This window comes from Siniperca chuatsi, linkage group LG17, assembly GCF_020085105.1.
Source record: "Siniperca chuatsi isolate FFG_IHB_CAS linkage group LG17, ASM2008510v1, whole genome shotgun sequence".
NCBI lineage: Eukaryota > Metazoa > Chordata > Actinopteri > Centrarchiformes > Sinipercidae > Siniperca > Siniperca chuatsi.
The window spans coordinates 20,221,015-20,242,360 of NC_058058.1; the positions used below are offsets into that span (position 1 = coordinate 20,221,015).

Sequence of the window (21,346 nt, forward strand, 5' to 3'; positions counted from 1 at the left end):
ATGAATAGGTTGTAGTTTGATTTGCCACACATTTATTGTAACTTCCAGCTTATTTTTTGTTCATCAATATTTTATAAAATTGGGACAAAACCCTGGCACTAGATGGCAGTAGTTTACCACAACTAATGCTCAATGTGTATAAGTCCAACTGAAAGGCTACTGAAAGTGTGTAAACTAAATCAAAATTATTAGCTAATAATTTCTCCACATCATGCTGTGTTTGATTGGCAAATGTAGTGGCGTAAATGAGTTTTTTTTTTGTCAAATCATTTTGCACATTTTTATACGCTATGTTGTTCTTGAACCAGCCTATTTTATAATTGTTGTTGCTGCTCTCACAACCTGCTCCAGGTACCTTTGAGGACAGTTTGGGATGTTTTGAAGACAGGGTATATAAGAAGTTACTAAAATATCAGAAGAATTATATCATTAAGTAGACAGAGCTTTTGCTATCAGGGCCCCGAGGCTCTGGAACAACTTGCCCGAAGAAATTAAGTTGTCTGAGTCAGTGTCTTCGTTTAAGTCTCGTCTCAAAACACATTTTTATCTGGAAGCATATCCTGATTTTACCTGAACTGGTTGTTTATTTTACTGTTTATTTTATTGCTTTTGTGTATTTTATTTCTTTATATTTCGTCATTCACTGTGGTATTTTATTTCTCGTGTTGTGAAGCACTTTGTACTTTGTTTTGATAAGTGCTCTATAAATAAAGTTTTATTATTATTATCATCTCTTTAGTAGGCATTGGGTTATGGCTAATTATCCACATGATGCATGTGTGTATATTAAAAATCTCTTCTTCACGTTTGTTCTTGTTTAAAACTCAAGCTAGTGTTATATAGTAACATTTCAAATAAAGAAAAGTTGACAGCTTGTTCACAGTACACTTATCTTTTAGTATTTATTAATATTTTTTAATCTCAAGATTGTTTTCTTAAATAACTACAGTACAGTGTACAGAGGTTCATTTCACTTGCAGCCACAAATAAAGATATTTACAGGTTTACATACAATATTTACATATGCACAGGAGGCATGTACACAAGGCTTCCGTGTGTCCCTGTGAGATTAAAGCTCACACGTTTGGCTACAGCCTCAAGAGTCATGAGGAAAGTTCACTGACAGATCCAGAAAAGATAAAACATTGACAAAATAAAACAGGATGAGATTTACAGGATGTACACTTGTTACAGGCTCAGTTAAAAAAGAATAAAGTAAATTAAATATGTGAACATTTGCACATCAGCAACCCAGTTGTCAGAAACAACATGTCGAAGATGAAACAGTATGTATAACATATGACACTGCATGTACACATTTCCATATGTGAAATATATCAATCCACACTTTCATGACAGGGATTGAGATGATTACAAAACATCCTGGTTGTTCCATCAGTAAACACATATATACAAAAAAAAAAAACACTCAGGGGAGACTACAACAAGTTCACTCCCCCATTTTCCAATCTTTTTTTTTCCCCACAATTATGTGCTTCCCTTTTTGAATGCGTATGGAGCAAAGACAATAGTGATGGCAACATGCATTAAAAGGCGTGTGAATGTTTTAAAATTTTCCTCATTTTGGAACTTCTATTCAGTTTCTTACAGGCCTTAAATAGATTTACATACTGCAAGAAGCATGACTTTCCAGCAAACACGTATTCAAAAACAATAAAATCAAAACTAATAAATATTTAAATAGTGATATCACTAAATTAGTACTGGCTGTAGTCACCATTTTGCTCAGTATTAGGGAAATTAATGCATTTAGAGGAAAGAAGATTTCCCAGTCTTCAGTAGGTGTCCTATAAATAAGATAATGTGAGTAATGTAATTGCTGGATGAACATTTCAGTTATGAGTACAAACTAACTCCTTCTGCTATTGTAGTGGTTTCAGTGCTATGGTGGGGAATTAAAAGGAGCCCTTCAGAGCACAGCAGTTACAGTCCAGCCACTTGTTCCAACATCACATTATTACGGCTTCTTAAAAAAAAAAAAAAAAGAAGTTATTTTTAAAGTCAGTGGGAAGGGAATTAGATGGAAACTGACTGACTTAAGTGAACTATGAGTGTTCATTGTAAAATTACACAACACATTTAAACATGTTCAAAATACACACCAAGTCAATGACTCAAGAGCAAGTGACTAACACAAGTGGCAGTTTTGAATTTTTAACCCCGAAACGGGGTTGAAATTAAGGCATTAACAGTGCCGTTATCAAGTTTCTTTTGGCGTAGTACCCTAAGTCATTAGTGTTGTGTTGTGTTGCTCCAGCTAATAGCACCAATAATGGCAGCACAGATAAAACATATTTCCAAACACATTTCATGGTTCTGTGCAATCTCAACTGAGATCAAGACCTTTAAAAAAAAAGTTTTTTTTCGCAGTACTCAAAAGTAGTATGTTATACAAAAAGTAAGGCTTTTGAGATCTGACTGAACAAAAGAGGAGAGTGAATTTCATGCCGGGAAAAATGTTTGTAGTCAACTTTTGAAGACGTGGAACAGCAGCAGTTGTGATTGGACAAGGCAACGTCTGTGTGATCCAGCAGGCCGAGGTCCGTTGGTCCTGCCCCAGTGCAAAATGCCAGTTGATCACCCGATTGGTCTGTGGGTCTCTAAAATGTGCTAGATCACGTTGGCCAGCTCTGTCGAGTCCATTTCTGAATCTGCCTCGTTGTCCCTGCAGGAAAATAAATTGTCTCTTCAGTTGGCGCTTTGCTTCACTGACACACACAAACACAAGAGTAGAACACTTCAGTCCACAGCCTTACCTCTGTTCCTGTAGCAGTTTGCGGTTGCCTTGCCTCTTCTCCTCATCGATTGGATACGAGTACAATATGATCAGGCCGATTATGATGAGACCTATGGGGGCGGCGGAAACCAGCAGTTTCAAGGTTAAATCCACTTCCTTTGGTTGAGAGCAGCCTCTACTGATGTAGCCTGCAAAACTGAAAAAGAAGAAACATAATTATGAATCTGAAAACAGAAGGACTTCACATGTTTATGCATTGCAGAACACTAATGTTAAGACATACATCTCCTATGGTAATCCATTTCTTAGTAAAGCCAAGATCTCAATATGAAATCGCTGATCAAACGCCAACACTCTGCTGTGAAGTCAGTCATGTGATGCATGCATGCACGCAACACACACACACACACACCCCATTCTTACTGTACTTAATCTAATGAAAGCAAAAGAAATTCCTTGCTTTGATGTGGGATTTGGGTGGTGGGAGATTTGGCTTAACCTCATTTAGACTTTTTTTTTTTTTTTTTTTTTTTTTTTTTTTAAATTGTGTCCCAGTGCACTGGATAAAAACCGAATGAAACATCTACAGCCTGTATTGTGTGTGTGTGTTTAAGTGAATCCTTACTCTAAACTGAGAGTGGAAATGCCAAGGGAGACTCCAGAGGCGAACTTGGTGAAGAAGACATAGAAGGAATAGAAGAGAGCTTCGTGGCCAGTGGAGTCCGGATTCTGCACTTGGAAATCGTCGACAACATCAGGCAGCATAGACCTGAAAAACCCAAAAAGTTACAGAGTTACACTTAATTACATATGTGCATTCCTGATAGGTAAACGTGGAGTGAAAAAACAACCAACCAACCAAATAAATAAATAAATAAATAAAGAGTCAGCAGGGGTCTTACCAGGGAAGCAGGAAGGCTGCAGCCACTCCGACCCCGGCAGCGAAGGAGACAATGTAAGTGACAATCAGGTTACTCTTCAGACACACCACCAGGATCATGAAGGGAACCACAGACTGGAAAGAACAGACACCATTAGACTGCTAAAGCACACTATATCAGCTGTCATTCAGAGATTTATTTCCAAAAACAAGTCTCTTAATGGCACCAGAGCCGTTTTCCTACAACTCCTAGCACTTAATTCCTGTCAATCTTACAGGCTTTTTAAGACTCAGAAGTGGTGTTTGGACATGATTGTGGGCCTTACCAAGGTGCCAGCATAAACCGCAGTCTTTTTCCCGAAGCGAGTCAGAAACCACTGCCAGAAGGGGATGGCCAGAGTAGCGGAGAGCTGGGGAGGGGGGGAAAAAACATTCAAAGTCTGGTTAACCAGCTGTCAGGTTTTGTTTTGACACACACACTGACAGAACTCAAATAAGTTCCAGTAAATTCCACAAAAGGCCTTCTATTACAGGTTAACATGATTTTGCCGAGGCAACAACAGAAGACCCTCTGAGTCACGTTACATAACAGTAAAGACACATGACATTAGATGCATTCTCAAAATGCTTCAGCTTCTGTTTGGGTTTGACAAGACTCAAAGTGTGGTGATGCAGACGCATATTTGACCTCTCATAGCTGCCAAACACAACAGTGAAGATGGAAGACAATATGGTTTCTACAGCTCTTCCCAAAACAAATTTGAGCTCAATGTGATGTATAATTCCGCAGGGGTCATCCTATGACACTACAGGGGGGACAGAGGGCCCGCTCAGATCAGTTTGACCCCTCCATGTTTGACTAAGGTGAAGATAACACAAAGCTGTGGCACAATGGTATTTTTCCACCTTTTATGATATGAGTGAAACACTAAGCTAAGAGACAAACACCTACAGATCATATCTGTCTCACTGCACAGCCATGTGTTACAATGACATCTTTCTCGGCTTCATTTTATGTGGTTTCTCACCATGAGTAAATGAGAAATTTCATTTCCTTTTGCACATTTGCATGTACAAGATTTTTTTCATTTTGTGTTGTATCAGCAGTCTGTGTGCATGTGAACTGAGTCTGAACTTCATCTTCAAAACCACCAAATTCATGCTACTTCCTTGCCCAGACACCAACCTCTGCTCTATGAGTCACATCAGCCTTTTCTTCAGAAAATGAATAATAATTATTAGTTATGGCTTTATCTTCTAAACAGCCCTCATAAAGCATGTTTTACACAACTGACCTCAGTGTACTGTCAAATGAAACAGAATAGCACAACATGGCTACTCCTCTAGTGTAAACACTGCCCAGCCCTTGAAAATTAGTTAATTTGCTGTGCATCAGCAATGGACAATGTACATACAGCATGCTTTCTGCAACATACCTCACATTAGCAAAAAACTACACACAAGGCTTTTTGTTTTTTGCAATTATTTAACTCTCCATTGCTCTCACACAATGTTTCATCACATTTCTGACCTTTATCGTTTCAATCCATTAACTGACAACCAGTTTGAGTTACGAGTCCTTATATAATGCCATGTTAGTTTGATTTGGTTAAGTTATCGTTCAAATAAGATCTGAGCTTCCAGGATTAGTCTGACATCAAATTACTGAAGGTGAGGATTAGGATCACTTAGTGCTGAGTGTGGGTAACTTCATAAGGAGCAGTATCTGCGAAAGCTCATCCTGTTGAAGCCTCTAAAAAGTAATTTCACTAAGGAAAAATGGTACTTCAACAAAAGGTCACTTTCTTTGCTCCATAATCCTTTCCATAAAGTTAAGGATGAAAGCTTGTAATCTTTTCAACCTCACTAACCTGTACTTTCTCAGCCTGTACAGTTGTGCTGTGCGTGCTGCAGAAGGCACATCTATGGATTAATTGGGTTTAATACCTGTCAGGATTTGAAGTAATTCTTTGATATGAGAACCTTTTCCAAGAGAGGTCAAGAGAGATAAATGAAAGGATAATCAAATGTGGCTCCTTTACTGTCTGTGGGAATGGGATGGCATACAGGCAGAGCAGTCAGAGTGGACACACATCATGGAAATGTGCAGCCAGGAGACACTGCTTTCTAGCCAAGTACAGACCAGCCTTGTAACTGAAGACAATTTATGCGTTCGCCCTGGGAGGGAAGCTTTTGTCTGCACTCTGAAGCTAATGGCTTAACTTATTCCACACAAATGGGCTGCTCAAGGTTTCGTATGCAGAGGGAAATGCGGTCATTGCTATGGGAACAGTGCACCTATCTGTCTGTGCGTCTGAAAATGCCACCTGTGTGTGTGGACTCACCATGATGACCAGCAGAATATTCTGGAAGTCGTTTCTGAAGCCCAGTGTGGAGCTGCAGAACAGGGCAAAGTTTCCCTCCAGGAGCTGCAGGACGAAGCACAGAGACTCACTCAGTCAAATTCTACTGCCTAAACACACAAATACACACACACACACCTCGGGCCAACCTTGCAGGTGCCAAATAAACTCTGGCTGGGAGCACAAACCAGCAAGAGGCTCCCAAACTTTAACATAAGAGCAGCCAGTTGAACTCAGCAACCAAAATACAAACATAGGGTGGACACAGAGTTTGGCGAGACTAAATGCAGTGATTGGCATAACGTACACACACTAACTAAGCCCATAAAAAAAATTGTATGTATGTCATTATACGCACCATGAAAGCTAATGAGGTAAAGAGGAAGACCATGACCAGTTTGGCATACGGTCCATGCCCCATCACCAGCTTAATCCCCTGGAAGAAAGACATGGGCTCTGACCTGGGACGACAAGACTCTGGAAAGAAGAAAAATAGGAAAGAATAAACAAAGATGCAAAATTACATCCACTTTAATACATTTCCAACTCTTGTATTCCTACAACCACGGGTTTTGAGTTCATTTTACATGAGGAGCGCCTTTCAGGCTCATCCTTTACTGGATTTCTATTAGTCCCGTGGCTGGTCACGAGGATTCTAATTTAACCAAAGCCTGTATATATAAAAACTGTGCATCCCCATCGGACCAGAGTGGAAAACGTCAGTAACCGCTCTGTCACTTTAAAGACGTGTGTTTATGTGCAACCCGAGCAACTGACGTTTTTGGGGGCGTTTACTAGTGACCTGTTAATGCCATTTCAAAAGGCATGGCTCAACAATTTGAAAACCAATCCCCCCCCCTAATTTTGGCTTTAAATGCAAGTCAGAATGAGGTAATTAAAAAAAAAAGGAGTGGACTATGGCATCTAAACTGAAGGATGGAGCCTGTTTGATTGAGAGATCAATGCCTTACCTTTTTGCTCTTTCACACCGAAGAAAAGAACAATAGCACAGAGGACATAGATTAAGCAGATGACACCAGAAGAAATCATGTAGGCCGCTTTCTGTAAAGGAAGGAACGAGAGAGGAAAAGGACGACAGTTAGCAAACACCATTTGCATCCCAAATTTTACTTTAGCATCATCAGCTCTTGTTGTTTGAACAGTAAAGTTGTTATTAGCCTTAACTGTCAAACAAATGAATACGTTGTTTACCGTGTGCTCCAGAGAAATGACAGGCTCTGAGTCATTGAGTCCAACAGACATTGAGGAGTTGCTCAGGTCTGCTATGATGTCACCGGGTCCTGGGAGGCAGGGAGCGTTCGCCATACCTACTATCTGCCCCTGGATAGCTGTACCAAGAACAGTGCCCAGAACCTCCACCGTCATCCCTGATTGGTGGAAACATGAAAGACGTTTAGTCATTGAGGAGGTGTCATATGAGACTTGTCTTTTCTGTCAGGAGATTCATTTAGAAAATAATAATTTTACATGATACTCACTGTATGCAGTGGCTGAGTCTCTTTCTTTCTGCTCCGAGCTGATGAACATGGTGAGGGCAGAGTAAGGCACATGGAAGCACTAATTTGCAAAGAAAAAGAGTAACAAGGTGAGAAAAATTAATGCAGTTCTTAATGACACATTTTGGTCATGCAGAGAATAGCAAAAGTTAGTTATTGTTCGACATTTTGGGAAATTTGTTTCTTCGCATTCTGGCAGACAGTTAAATGATACCACTCTCATATCTGTAAAATGGTTGGACAGAACAAGGCTAGCTGTTTCCTTTTGTTTCCAGTCTTTTTGCTAAGCTAAGCTAACCTTCTCCTGGCTGCAGCTTCATATTTAATGGACAGATATGAAAGTGGTATCAATCTTCTCATGTGGTATCAATCTTCTTATCTAACAAGAAAGCAAATAAGCATTTTTCCCCAAAATGTTGAACGATTCCCTTAAGTTAATTAGTTTAGATTATTGTGCAATTCAATGATTTCTTAACAAAATGTTATGGATAATTTTATATTTTGGGCATGATTCACAATTTACTTCATACTGACCCCATAATAACCTTTAATTTATAATATAGAGCCACTGAGGGGTGATGAGTGTAAATGTTAAAAATCGGATTGGGAAATCGAACATTAGTCACTGGGAGTGTCAGTGTGCACTAGGTGTGGTACTCACAGTCTGAAGGGTCTGGAAGGTGCAGTAGAATAAAAGGTACCAGAAGACTTTGCCGTCCTCAAAGGGAGGAACGTACCATATGAGGAAATAGGAGAGCACAGCCAGAGGTGTTGAGAGCAGGATCCTTTAGATGGACAAAGGAGAGTAAGGGAGAGGAACGAAAAGAGACAACAACATCATCAGTGGATGAAAACGTGACTCTACTCGAGTGTGAAACATTCTCACTCTGTAAACAATTACCAGTCTTTATGAAGAGAGGGGAGACTCAGTACATGACATATTGTGGCCGTTTAAGTGCGGCTTTCATTCAGTTTGTGCCAACTTTTTCTCAGCTCAGCACTGTTTGCTGTCTCACTTGAGTTAACCGTTTCACAATGACTATTATCATAGAGACACAGTGTTCCTGGCATTCACATGCATGAAACAGGTTGGGCTTCAAGTATAGCTGGATCTGGGGATGTGAGAGGATATAACACTGGGGAATGGTGCTAAACAAAACCACACTTGCTGGTGTCTTTTCATGTACAGAGAACTGATTAACACCTGTTACATAAAAATGGTTCCATGAGGCAATTGTATGTGTGTTAGTCTAACAAAAATGTTCAAATGTTCAGATGGAAAAGAACATGTCATTTTAGTTTCGTGATTTACGAATTTCGTAAATTTGCACCATGACATCATTTTAAGAAAAGAATGCAGGCGCAGACTTCCTCTGGTCACTTCCTTTTTCCTATGGTCTGATCGACACTCTCCAATCAGACATGAGATTGTGAGAGCAACCACACCTCTGTTTGGTGTCTCACTTGAGTTAACCGTTTCACAATGATTATCATTCATAGAGACAGTGTTCCTGGTGTTCGCATGCATGGAACAGGTTAAGCTTCAAGTATAGCTGGATCTGAGGGTGTGAGAGGATATAAAACTGGGGAATGCTGCTAAACAAAACCACACTTGCTGTTGTCTTTTCATGTACAGTTGATTGATTAAACACCTTCTGTTACATAAAAATGGTTCCATGAGGCAATTGTATGTGTGTGAGTCTAACAAAAAATGTTCAAATGTTCAGATGAATAAGAACATGTCATTTTTTTCTTCCTGTAGTCTGATCGACACTCTCCAATCAGACATGAGATTGTGAGAGCAACCACACCTCTGGAAATAAAGAGTCTGGCTTGTGGAACAGGAAGCAGCACGTACATCCTGCGTGTACACAGATTCTCTACCGGAACTGTTAATCACTTCAACATCAGGTGATCCTTATCAGACAGGATATGAAGTCACAGATGCATCATAATGAACTAAAAGCAACAGCATGCTGAGTAATATTCAATCAAAGCGCTCTGTAACTGAACAGCTTCACTGCAGACTCACCGCTAATCAACTTCAGCCTATTTACAGCCAAACTTTAATGAACAGTATGCATCAGAGAAAAGCATCAGGAGGAGCAGCATTCAGCAGACTCTCCCACATGTGATGTGATTGACGGTATGCTTGTGTGAAGTCAGTGCAGGAGTGTACAGGTGCAAGTTAAAACAGGTGTTTTATCTACACTTAGGAATGCATTTTTTAAAGCTTATTTCCTCTGTGTCAAATGAGACTGGCATCTACCAAATTAGGCATGGTGCTTGATTTAACTTTAACTAAAGTGTGTCTATTAAAGAGTTTCCCTTCGGGGATCAATAAAGTATTTCTGATTCTGATTCTGATCAGTTTAGTTTAAAAAAAAAAAAAAAAAAAAAAAAAGCTTCATTCAGAGATCTTACAACATGGACGAAACAAGCAAAAACAAAGACTGGACCCCTGAATTTTTTAAAAATAGAAGTCCCATCTTTTTCAGTGTATGTTGTTCTCAAACTGCTTGCAAGGCTAAGCAAAGACTTGCACCGTGCTTGCAGAACTGCAGTGACACAGCAGGCCATATAAGTACTGGTCTGGTGCCCCTCCTGGAATCATATTTAAATGTCCTCTGAAATAGCCGTGCTGACTAGGGAGCTGACTAGGGAGAGGTGATTTTATCTCAGCAAGTTAACTTAGCAGGTGACAGCTTTTCTCTCAGTCTCTAGTGCCTATTAACTGTGAGAACTTGTTTTATGGACTGATAGCAATATGTCATTTCTTTTTTTTGGCAGCCATCATTTGGCTGGGTGGGTGAACAGCTGTAATAAAAAAAAATCCTTAAATCCATAGTAAAGTAAAACGACCACATCTCAACCTTCAGAAGACTTGACTCAATTTGAAATTCATATAAAAGGTAAGATAGGCAGTCAGTTTTTGTTGAAGTAGTAAAACAAACTTGGGATACTTAACAGTCGGTGTCCAAAGAAATTAATTTAAATGCATGTTTAGGGAATAGCAGGAAACCTGCAGTCTGTCACTTGTAGCTGCTTCAGTAGCTCTCCAGCAACAGTACAACTCATTCTACCCCTGCTCCGCAGCTTGAACTGTAGTAACCTCCTGGATTCCTCACCCAATCTTTAAAAATCCTACCAGAGCTTTTGCAGCTGAAAGCCGAGACGCCATTGGCTCACGCATGTGGTGTGTTGTGGGCTGGACCAATGAGAAGCTAGCCTGACTTTCATCTCCCCTCCCCCACTTAAAATGAAGCAGCTCCAACCACCTTTCACTGCTTTCTCCCTGCTCTCAGGCATCACACTCACTTCCTCACATCTTTACAACAGATCTGACCATAAAGTGACTGAACATGCCAATCATTCCTCCATCCTTTCCTCCTACAACCCCCAACCCACGCCCCATCTTTGACAACAAATGGAAAAAAGATGCATCTCGCTTTGCACAAGTAGCTCCAAGCATGACCCACTTCTGAGATTCAAACATCAATTACAATAATGATATACTAACCATACCCCTCCCGCAAATTAGTTAAATTAATATCAATTCAACTGAATTGAATGCATATCTATTTTTTCTTGAGCAAAATTTCTAAAGTATGCATGAAATGATACATTTTTTGGATTAAAAGTGATTCAAGATGTACATCTATGACACACTATGTTCCACAACTGCTAACATGTAGAAATCAAAAAATAATGTTCACAGTGGCTACTATGTGAAGTGTATGTACTATGACATTAATAGCTTTTACAAATAACTATTGTTCAAAATTGCTCCTGTGTTGCAAAAGCTATTATTGTTAATTATTTTTGTCTAATAGAAAAGTAGTAGAGGGGTGATCATTTGGTTATAAAACCACCATCTTGACTTGCAGAACGAGAAGCTATTATAATATTATATTATATTTTGGACATCTGTAACTGCCATAGCTTGATTTCAAGACCAAAGAAGTACATTTCTGACACTTCTCTGGAACCGCTAACCAACAGCTGAACAGGAAGATCATTCCTTTGTATTCTAAATTAATTATGAAGGTGTTCTCAATGTATGTACACTCAAGGGAGCATTAACACAGGAAACTGAGAAAGGGGCCACATGAGACCCTCATGATTGGGTTCATCACCCAGCTGTGCCCCTTTGTTACCCAAGGTACACGCATTTCATAAGCAACTAGGGAGATTATATTTTTAATCAAGCGGGCAAGGGAGTAAATGGGGTGCTGTAACACTTAGCCCTGCATGTCCCTGTGGTGCTCATTATAAAGCTGCCTAGACCCCCTGAGACATTTACCTTGTCTTATCAAAGTGTCCTTCTCTCACACCTTGTCACCCTTTTGCCTGATCACTCTATGAGGTACTGCATGTTCCCAAATACAGTAGCTCTAAAATATCTTCTGTGTGGACAGGACACCAGTTCTATAACGAGCAGCTCCCACTGACACCCTACACCAGGCCTACTCAATTGGTGGCCCACAGGCCACATCCAGCCCAGAAGCAACCTCCAAGTGGCCCAGCATGCATAAATCTGATATATGACAAAATAAGTAAACTACATATATAGGCTAGTGTAGGGAAGTAGCTAACAAGTGAGCCATCTCAGAGTTCCACATGCGCAGTACCGATCGATCATTTACGGATGTAGCGACACCGCCAATCATATCTTTCACAAATCAACGTTTTAGCATGTGAGTTCCGAACACGCTTAGTAGCTTTTCAAAACATCTGGCTATTGACAGTCACAAGTAGGAAAGTGCTCTACTGAAAATATGTCTCTGTCAACCCTGAAATGTAAATTTGATAATGAAAACCGTCAGTTTAACCGGTCCTGGACTGGCAAGTATTCATTTATTTTACTGCCATCTCCAAATGCAATTTTTTATTACATACATTTGCATTTGTTTAAAATTTGTCATTACCAAAAACTAAAAAAAGTTTTAAATTGGCTGCTGAAAATGTCTGGCTCATTTCCTGGTTTTAAAATCTGGCTGAACTGAATTTGTAATTGAATATCCCTGCCCTACACTGTACCTCCTCTCACATAACACCTAATAATTACACCTTTTAGACATGGGCCAAGAGGTTCAGGAGGGCCTGCAATTTTTGACAATGCAGTGACAATAGTTAGTCATACAATATTCATGAACAGACAAATAACTTAACGAGATAAACCTGTATAGGTTGCTCAGAGATTGAGAGGCAGAGATGTGGGGGAGGGGATGTAGCAGCTAAAAAGAAAGGGGTCAATAACCTGTCTGTGAAAAAGGCCTGACACATCACAGACCTCCCACTCCCTCAGCCTGGCTGCCACACACAGACAAACTTGCAAGGCAACATTTTAACATTAATTTTGGTTCGGGTTGTGTTGCTCATGAGGGGACAGAGAGAGGCCAATGTGCATGGGTCAAACTGAAAACAAAACCAAAATACTTTGTGTCATTTTGTATGTCTAATTCAAAAAATATCTCAAGGGTCATACAAATGAGATTATTATCAAAATATCAAATAGCTGAAAATTTGTTCGCTAAGCAAATCACAGAGATTCAAGTATCAAGAGTCCTCTAGGGGAATTCGTTCTGAAAAATGGTTTGTGTGCTTGCTATAAGAAGCAGACTCGGTAGGCAGGAGTTATATTTCTCAATGCCATGCCAACGGCTGTGGGAAATGTGCAAAACTAGCATCTGCAGGAGCTCTCTGTATTTATTTAGTAAGAAAGGCTTAGTGCCTCTGTATTTTGGCTTTAGTGGTCCAGCCTGGACCATTTAAACTAAAGGCATTATTATTATTATTATTATTATTATTATTATTATTATTATCATTATCATTATTATTATTAGTTTCTTCCTTCATGGCCTGTATGCATAGCAGCAGTTGAGGGTGTGTGTGTGTGTGTGTGTGTGTGTGTGTGTGTGTGTGTGTGTGTGTGTGTGTGTGTGTGTGAGAGAGAGAGAGAGAGAGAGAGAGAAAGGAGGGAGGGAGCTTGAATGGCCACATTCGCATGTGCGGCCAATGACAAAGTGGTACAGCAGGAATTGCATCAGCATGACCTATAGTAACCCCTCTTGGGAGAATTAAAACTCAGTCCAAGCACAAAGCCCCGCCCCCAAACACTGACAAATGTACAGTGTACGGGTGGAAAACTTTCCCTCACAGCTCTGACTCACCGAGGCTGACGACAGCCCCCCCATTAAGCATTTCCAACAACAACTATGTGACAAGTTCTTTCATGATATAACTGGGCTTTATCAACAAGGAAAGGGAAATGGTCTGGCAGAGACTCGAACATTACAGCTGGAGGAGGAGGGTACTCCGTAGTAAAATTACCCAGATCTACTAAAAAGCTCTAAAATGTAAATCTAGTTCTCATATAATCAAGTCAAACAGTATCAGACTGTAGCTCGCTGGTTCCAGCTGGGAATTAGACCTACCAGGGCAGCATGCGTCCGAAACGTGTCCATCGGCTTCGGGAGACCAGGAAGCCCACTGTGGGGTCCGTTATGGCGTCCCATGCTCGGCCTACAAACAAGATGATGGAGGCATAGAAGGGATCCAGCTGCCAAAGGAGAAGACAAAGATTAGTGCAACTGTGTCAGTAAAAGTACACAATTGTCAATACAGTGGGTAATTTCTTGATGCTCCAAAAAATTTCAGGCGCACATTCAATCGCTTTGCTACCATAAAAATATTACTCCAGGCATTGTACATGTGTACACCATCCACAGTAGAATGACAAACTAACTATAGAAAAACTATACATAACCTGTGGTTGTATAGTTAAACCGCTGTTTGATGAAGCAGTCAGCAGTGTAGCTTTAAAACATGACCTTACAGTGAGTTGTGTTTATTTATCAGCTTGTTTTAAGTCAATAGTCAAAAGGCAGCATTTAGCAAGAATCAAGTCAAATAGTGAAGGTGCCACTTGGCAGCTCAGCCTGTTTGCTGTTCATCCAGCATTGTGCAGAGGAGACAAGCCTGACTGGAAGCCAGGCAGGATGAATGCTCGACCGATGACTGTACAGTCTGCGCCATGCTGCATCAGCCAATAGACTCTTAATCAGCAATCTTAGTAGCCGGACAACACTAAACCCCTGGGAGGCAGTTGACTTACATGCCATTTTGGCCTTAGCCATCAGATTAGTGTCAGGGCCCATTAAAGCGAGCCCCTCCCCGCCGCGCTACCATCGCCCCCCTCCCCAGCATTTTTCAGAACAAGCCCCTGTAAGCCTTTTGATACAGTGGAGCCCCATCATGGAGTCAATACTGGAAACAAAAGAGACACTTTTTCCACCTCTTCATTTTTCCAGGATAAATCGCTCCCTTTGTATGTGTGCATTATTGTTTACAATGTCCTGTGTGTGCCCTTATGAGAGAGGTGATGTGAGGGCACAGAAAGGATTGTGTGCAAGTCCTTGTCCTCAAGTCTGTAAATGCACATACTGTGGCAGGACAGCACAGAGTTTAGGAAGGACAGAAGTGGGTGTACAGTATGCTCCCATTCCCAGTAAGGTGGTCCTTTAAGGGAAGCAGGGTGGCTAGATTTTGTTCTGTGTTATGAAAGGGATACTAAATGTCTGGACAGGTGTGACCATGGAGTTTTGAAATAATCTCAACCAACTCACCTGAGCTACATCTAGTAGATAGATCTGCAGAAAAAAGCCCAGGGCACATCCTGTGATCTGGTAGGGTGCTCCACCAATGGCATAGCATATCTTGTTGCAGACTGACAACCTGTTCCTATGCTCATGCTGGGAACAAAACAAGGAAAGAAAAACAGAAACAAACAGTTAATCAAGTAAATTTAACAACTACTTTAACCCTAAAAGTGGAACTAGGATTAGCAGATTTTACACAAATGCAGACAAAATAGCAGACATTAGATCTGTCTATCTACTGAGAAGATAATGCCTAACAAATGAACACCGACTTTAAGCATATTACGAATTCAACATTAACTTCTTACTTGGAAAATGTGTCCTAAAAGCAAAGTATTTGCAGCTGCCCGCAAACCTTTTCAGACCTTTGGAAGAGAGGTCAATTCTGCAGAGTCGATGACAGAAATCCTAACAGGGTGACTGCAATACAGCAGCATACAGTTATATTCTCCAGGCTTATAAATAGGTAATTTTCTCCATTTCTGTCTGAACTTTTTAATCTTCAACTTGTCGTACCTCAGTGTCACCTATTTCTTCTGATTAAGACAACAACATGTTTTTCAGTGCCGCATAAAGAGGTGGCCTAAATTCTGACTCACCAGAGAGTCTTAATAGCTGAGAGTTCAGCTGGCAAAAAGCTAACTGTCATGTAGCGCATTTGGCAGAAGTCAGGGACAGCTACTGGGAAACAAGAAACCCTTGGTTTTCAAACAAGTGCTCATTCTTCTCCATTTTCTCCACTGTAGATGTAATAATTTCCTCAACAGACAGACCCTAAACAACCCCTCTAGTAGCAACACAAATCGCTGCAGATTGGTGCCAGGGCATGACAACACCATGGTGTCACACACACACCAAAAGCCAGGGTGACAACACCTTGGCAGCAGTGTGAACTAGCTTAATATCAAAAGGGATGCCTGCCAGCTTGACCAGTGCTTCGACCACTCCTGACCACAGAAGGATGAAAACACACCCTCTTCCCTGGCCAATCAGATTGTTTTTGGTGCTGCCTAATGTGCCCTCTTTTCAGTTGGTCCAAGAATTTTTCATCACCGGTGGTGTTGATTGAGGAAAAAGCTACTTTTATAGCCTCAGACAAAAGATAAAATCTGTTTCAAGATCATTTTGATAAACGGATGATGCTATCTTGAACTGCAGGCACATTTCAGCATTCCTCAAGTATATGTCACTGATATGCGTGAGAAGAAAACGGACACTGCCTCATCTTAGATCAGACCCCAACACTAAACATCACTTTGACTGCAACTGAATGAACAAGGTCTGTCTTGTTGATACACCCAAGCCAGCCATTGTTTAGGTGACAAAACACTCTCTGGCTGAAATGAGAAACCAACACCATCAAAACATAAGCAATTATTCAAACTTTATGGCTGGCATTACAACAGTTGGACTACCAGGTGATTTAGGTCATGTCTCTGTCGTAGTGAATGTGGGGTCTCAGGTATCAAACTTGACCACTCCTACACCTGTTCTACCTGTGTGCATAAAATTACACATTTTTGCCCTTCCAAGTTTCAGTGAATGTACCTACTGTGTCATGTAACTACCATAGCAATGTGTTAGTATGACAGTGTATAACTGTCACTCACTTCACAAGGCTTTGGAGCAATCCACTTAAATGACTTCTCTTTGCATTATCCATACTAATTACAGTAGAGCAGGAATTTTTCTGCAGATGTCTTCTCCAAAAATAAAAAATTCCATCTGCCTCACGCAGAGTGTATTTAATGTGGAGATGCAGTGGAGTGTTCTGTAAACCCAACATGAAAACTAGCCTCCTATTACTACCTGAAAGACTACTGCTTCTGTTATCAGTGCTCCAGTACTGATATGTTATCACTGTAGACTGAAAAGGCATATCCTGAAACAGGTGGGTTTTTCAAATACTCAAAAGGTAGCAAAAACGTTTTTAATAAATTTTTCAGTTATAGATTAAAAGCATTCGGAATAGTTTATACTGGCAAAGACGGAAATGTCAAAATCTCTGATTATGGATGGGATTTTAGGAAATTATCCAATGCCTGCTCTCTCTGTAGCTGACACGTCGCCTCGGTGGGTGCTTCCTGCTGCATTCAGAAATGTCGAAAATATGGGAATTAACCCCAGAAATGCACTCGAAATACCAAATTAAGTGGGGATTTTCTTTAACAACCGAGAGGACTTTTGGGAAGAAAGATGACATGAAAAACTAAACAGTGAAAAGAGATAGCTTATATGCCGTTTCATAACAACCCACTCTGTCAGGGAACTAACATGCTGATGCAAATTCGATCCTCTTCATTTCGCTACTACAGTACAAAGCATTGTGTCACAGTAATCCTGAAACAGAAAGACACGTACCAATAAATCTAAGTCTGTTTTGTTTTGTTTTTTTGTAATAATTTCTAGTTATATATGCCAACAAGTGTTAGAAGTGGAGTCCCTTCTCTCAGATATTGGGGGGGAAGATGTGTTCAGAGGGGCTCCTGAACGCAGCACTAGAACACACCTATTTGGCGACTGAATCCCAAATAAATCGATGGGAAGGATGTAATCTAGATACTTAATGTTGGTATTAGTCGATAACACCCCAACGCGGTTTTTGAGACTCACATTTACAGTGTGACTGCAAATTTTCATTCAATTAATTACAGATATTATGCACATTATGCAAATGAGAAATGCCAGTGTAACGTAATGTGGCTGATTTGACTAGCTAACGTTCGCCAAGATAAAACGAGCATGGCTATATTTAAAAAAGGTAGCCGCTAAGAAAGAAGAGTAGCATTTTCGGGATTTAAATTTAGCTCTATGTGGCTGTGGTAATGAGTGCACCAAAAAGCATATATCATTACAGTCTATAAACAAAAATTATGACTTAACGTTAAACCTACTGTAACACCACCTAAAGCCTTGGTTTATACGATTTAAACGACTTGAAGAATGTCTCGTGATGTGCAGAGGATCAGAAGAGGGTGAAAGGGTTTGCTGAGAATTGGAAGCCTACTTAGTATTGATTTTTAGGTTGATATATTTTTCAAATAAATTATTTCGTTCATTTAATCATTTATTGAGTGACTAATGAGACATATTCCGGCCAACTCTTGTGTAGAAATGTCACAATGAGCAACGCGCGCCTAAGCTACATGGCTCACTCCCTTGAGATGTCATTTCACCGGTGTACCCCATTCATTTAAATTCCCGTCGAAACCAGCTTCTTCCTCGTCTTGTGCTGTCTGGGGAAGTGATTTGGATAAGAAAGCATCATTTTGAATTCATGAATGAACTCACCTTCCTGGCGAGCTTGATGCCATCCGAGCTGACCGGTTTATTCAGTAAAGTGGCGTTGGAGTATTGTTCACCCCCCTCTCCTTTAGCCATAGCAGAGTAGTTGGTTTCTTGGTTGAACTTGACACACACACACACACACACACACACACACACACACACAAAAAAAAGTAGAAATATCAAACACGTCTTCCGATGAGCTTTGAGGAGACACGTCCAACGCTACCGCCGTGGTCTACAATCTGTTTGAAAACTGAGAAGCTGCGGAGGCAGTAAGGTTGGACGTAGTAATTTTTAGTGCTCTCCGCCCCTTACAACGTGCCATTCACCCCATGTTTCACCCCGCCCCTCTAAAGGCGGGCCGCAGGCAGGCTTATCTTATATCGTCAATTTATAGCATGGAAAGATAACTCTCACGGAAGAACTTAGATGAAGATGAAGATGAAGGTCTGAGTATTAAGATGGATCTTCATCAGAGTCTGTTTTTATGTTTTTGGCGGTCAAAATAGTTAGTAGCCTTATTTGTTCCACAGTCTCCAGCGAAAATGTCACTATCCCTTTCATGTCATGTTCTTGTAAATTTATGTTGGATGTTTTATAGACTTATAATTGTATTATATTTGTTTATGCTCAGTATATAATTTGACTTCTTTTGGACCACAAAAGGAATAATGGATTCTGTATCTAGAATTCTAGACCTTCATGTTGTGAAATAAAAACCTGCAGAAATCAGAAATGAATAGTTAACTGAATAAATAAATACAAAGTTAAAGACTCTCTTGTTAATGTCAGGTCTAAATTTTCTAAGGGGGTGGGGTGTGTGTTAAGGGGGCTTGGTCTCATGACCTCAGTATTTCTACAATTTTGGTTGTGTGGTCCTGTGCATATTTATTGATATAGGCTAGAGTATTTTCATATCCTAATATATATTAATCACTAGATTTTTTCCCCCATCTTGCTCTCAGTCCCTATTCAGCTGCTATCATTTTGCTACTCTCTGCTTTTTCAGTTTGCATACATATAGTAATAAAGTCGGACATAGTTTCAGTATATATGTTTCATTCACCATCCACTATTATTCTGCCTATAATATTTAAATATTTTATTACTTGTATTTATTTATTTGTTTTTTGATCCCAAACATCAAACATCAAAAGTATTTTTGATCTGCAGGGTACCTTCAGGCCTGAAAGGGGTTCAGTAGAAATCCATATTTTGTCATTTTGATTGATATATTGATAAATGTATCAGAGAGAATATGTTACACAAAGATCATACAGTATTTAACTGTGTAAATATATTCTTCTGTACATTTCCTATATTTTCCTGCATACTTATAAGCATTTCACCAAAAACAAACCAAACATTTCAGTTACCATAACAAAAATATCAAGTAATTCTAAAATGTATTTAAGGTGGGCAAACTTCATAGAAAATATATGTCCCTATAGGAATATCATCACCACTTTACTGTACAGTAAAGAACAACACTGCCCACAGCTGACACACTAAATTCCCCTGTTAGGAATACATATATAAATAGTTTCAATTATACAAATATATTCACTTGCTAAATTATATTTTGAAAATACTTGCAGATGTTCAGAATGTAACCAACATTTACAATTTACATTTCTGGTGTAGATAAAATTCAGGGAATCAATAAGTGGCTCAATCGTGTGTGTGTGTGTGTGTGTGTGTGTGTGTGTGTGTGTGTGTCTGTCTCAGTCATGCTCTATTTCAGCCTTAACAAGTGACCACCTTTCTCTGTACTGACCATCAATGAAGACGCTTCAAAGTGACCGTTTTAACATCTTCGAATATAGACGCACATATAGCCTGGCTGCTAAATGGAAGCATACACAAGATCCCTCATGTATGGTAGAACAAACAACAACTTTTCTCAAGCGGCTAGTCGGAGGTTGCCTGCTCGCTGCCTGAGGGTTCCTCAAAGTCTATGACTGAGGTCTTTATTTGCAAAGCGTGTTCTGCTCTGGCACGAGGCTGTGCATGTATATTTTCTAATATTAGCTGAGCACACATACCATGAAGCCTACAGTATGCAGTATATTCACACCACCACTGGTGGTGAGTTTGCAGGAGACGTATAGATATTTGCAATGTTTACTTAATGGCCGCGCATGCACACAGTCTTTCTACCCTCACACACACTTCAAGATGCCACACACAGGTACGAGCGCACACGCCTGCTGCCTCTAACATACATTTACAATGTATAGGTTTATCTCTGAATCATACACCTATTTGTTTGCACACATCCAATAAACACACACTTCTAGGAGGGACTCATTAGTCATTAGTAGTTGAACCCTGATCTTGCCAACTGTACAGTCAAGTTCAGACCATAAGACATGTGGTGTGACTCTGTAATGTTACAGACACATCAAAGTGTGTCAACATACTGCAGATTAGATAAAGTGTTATGATCTGGCTGAAGTTGTGCTGGTAAATTTAGGTGACAGTATCACTGGAATACAGATAGCCCAAAGTGTGCCCAAAAAAACTAATAAAAAGCAGAGAGAAGATAACCAGTGCATGGTGAAGGTTCAGTTTTGGCGGGATCTTTCCCTTTATACTCTGCAAGGATTACACAAACGTTTGGTTGGTATCCAAATGCAGTCCAACTAGGCATACTTCAGATGTCACTCATCACTGAATGTCTCCACACTCTTGACAGTTGTCTTTTCACCTTTGAGCTCATTTAATTAAAGGATTTGTTGTAATACCTCTGGAGTAAAGAATTACTGCTCTGTCGCAAAGTGCTGTGTGCATGTTGAAATATTACTAACTGCCAATAACTAGACTGTCAGGCTGTAAGGCTGATTTCGCACAGGAGGAAGGAAGATTTGAGACATGTT

General features: G+C 40.1%; 1 protein-coding gene across 1 annotated transcript; it reads right to left on the minus strand.

The window, feature by feature from the left end:
* Nucleotides 1-876: 876 nt before the first annotated feature.
* On the minus strand, nucleotides 877-18,768 carry mfsd2ab (major facilitator superfamily domain containing 2ab). The gene is made up of 14 exons (XM_044171336.1): nucleotides 18,471-18,768; nucleotides 15,147-15,272; nucleotides 13,956-14,080; nucleotides 8,180-8,303; nucleotides 7,501-7,579; nucleotides 7,214-7,389; nucleotides 6,973-7,063; nucleotides 6,360-6,478; nucleotides 5,984-6,067; nucleotides 3,965-4,048; nucleotides 3,661-3,773; nucleotides 3,384-3,527; nucleotides 2,778-2,954; nucleotides 877-2,686 (listed from the first exon to the last, which is right to left on the minus strand). Exons 1-14 carry the CDS (start codon nucleotides 18,558-18,560, stop codon nucleotides 2,632-2,634), a joined length of 1,587 nt encoding a protein of 528 aa, XP_044027271.1. The 5' UTR covers nucleotides 18,561-18,768; the 3' UTR covers nucleotides 877-2,631.
* Between the last annotated feature and the right edge of the window lie 2,578 nt (nucleotides 18,769-21,346).

Excerpts from the sequence above, each read along its gene's own strand:
- mfsd2ab (XM_044171336.1), bottom strand. The coding sequence starts at position 18,560 with ATGGCTAAAGGAGAGGGGGGTGAACAATACTCCAACGCCACTTTACTG. Across the intron at positions 7,580-8,179 it reads CCTTCCAGACCCTTCAGACT|TGCTTCCATGTGCCTTACTC; the intron begins GTGAGTACCACA and ends TTTGCAAATTAG. Across the intron at positions 6,479-6,972 it reads CGGTGTGAAAGAGCAAAAAG|AGTCTTGTCGTCCCAGGTCA; the intron begins GTAAGGCATTGA and ends TCTTCTTTCCAG.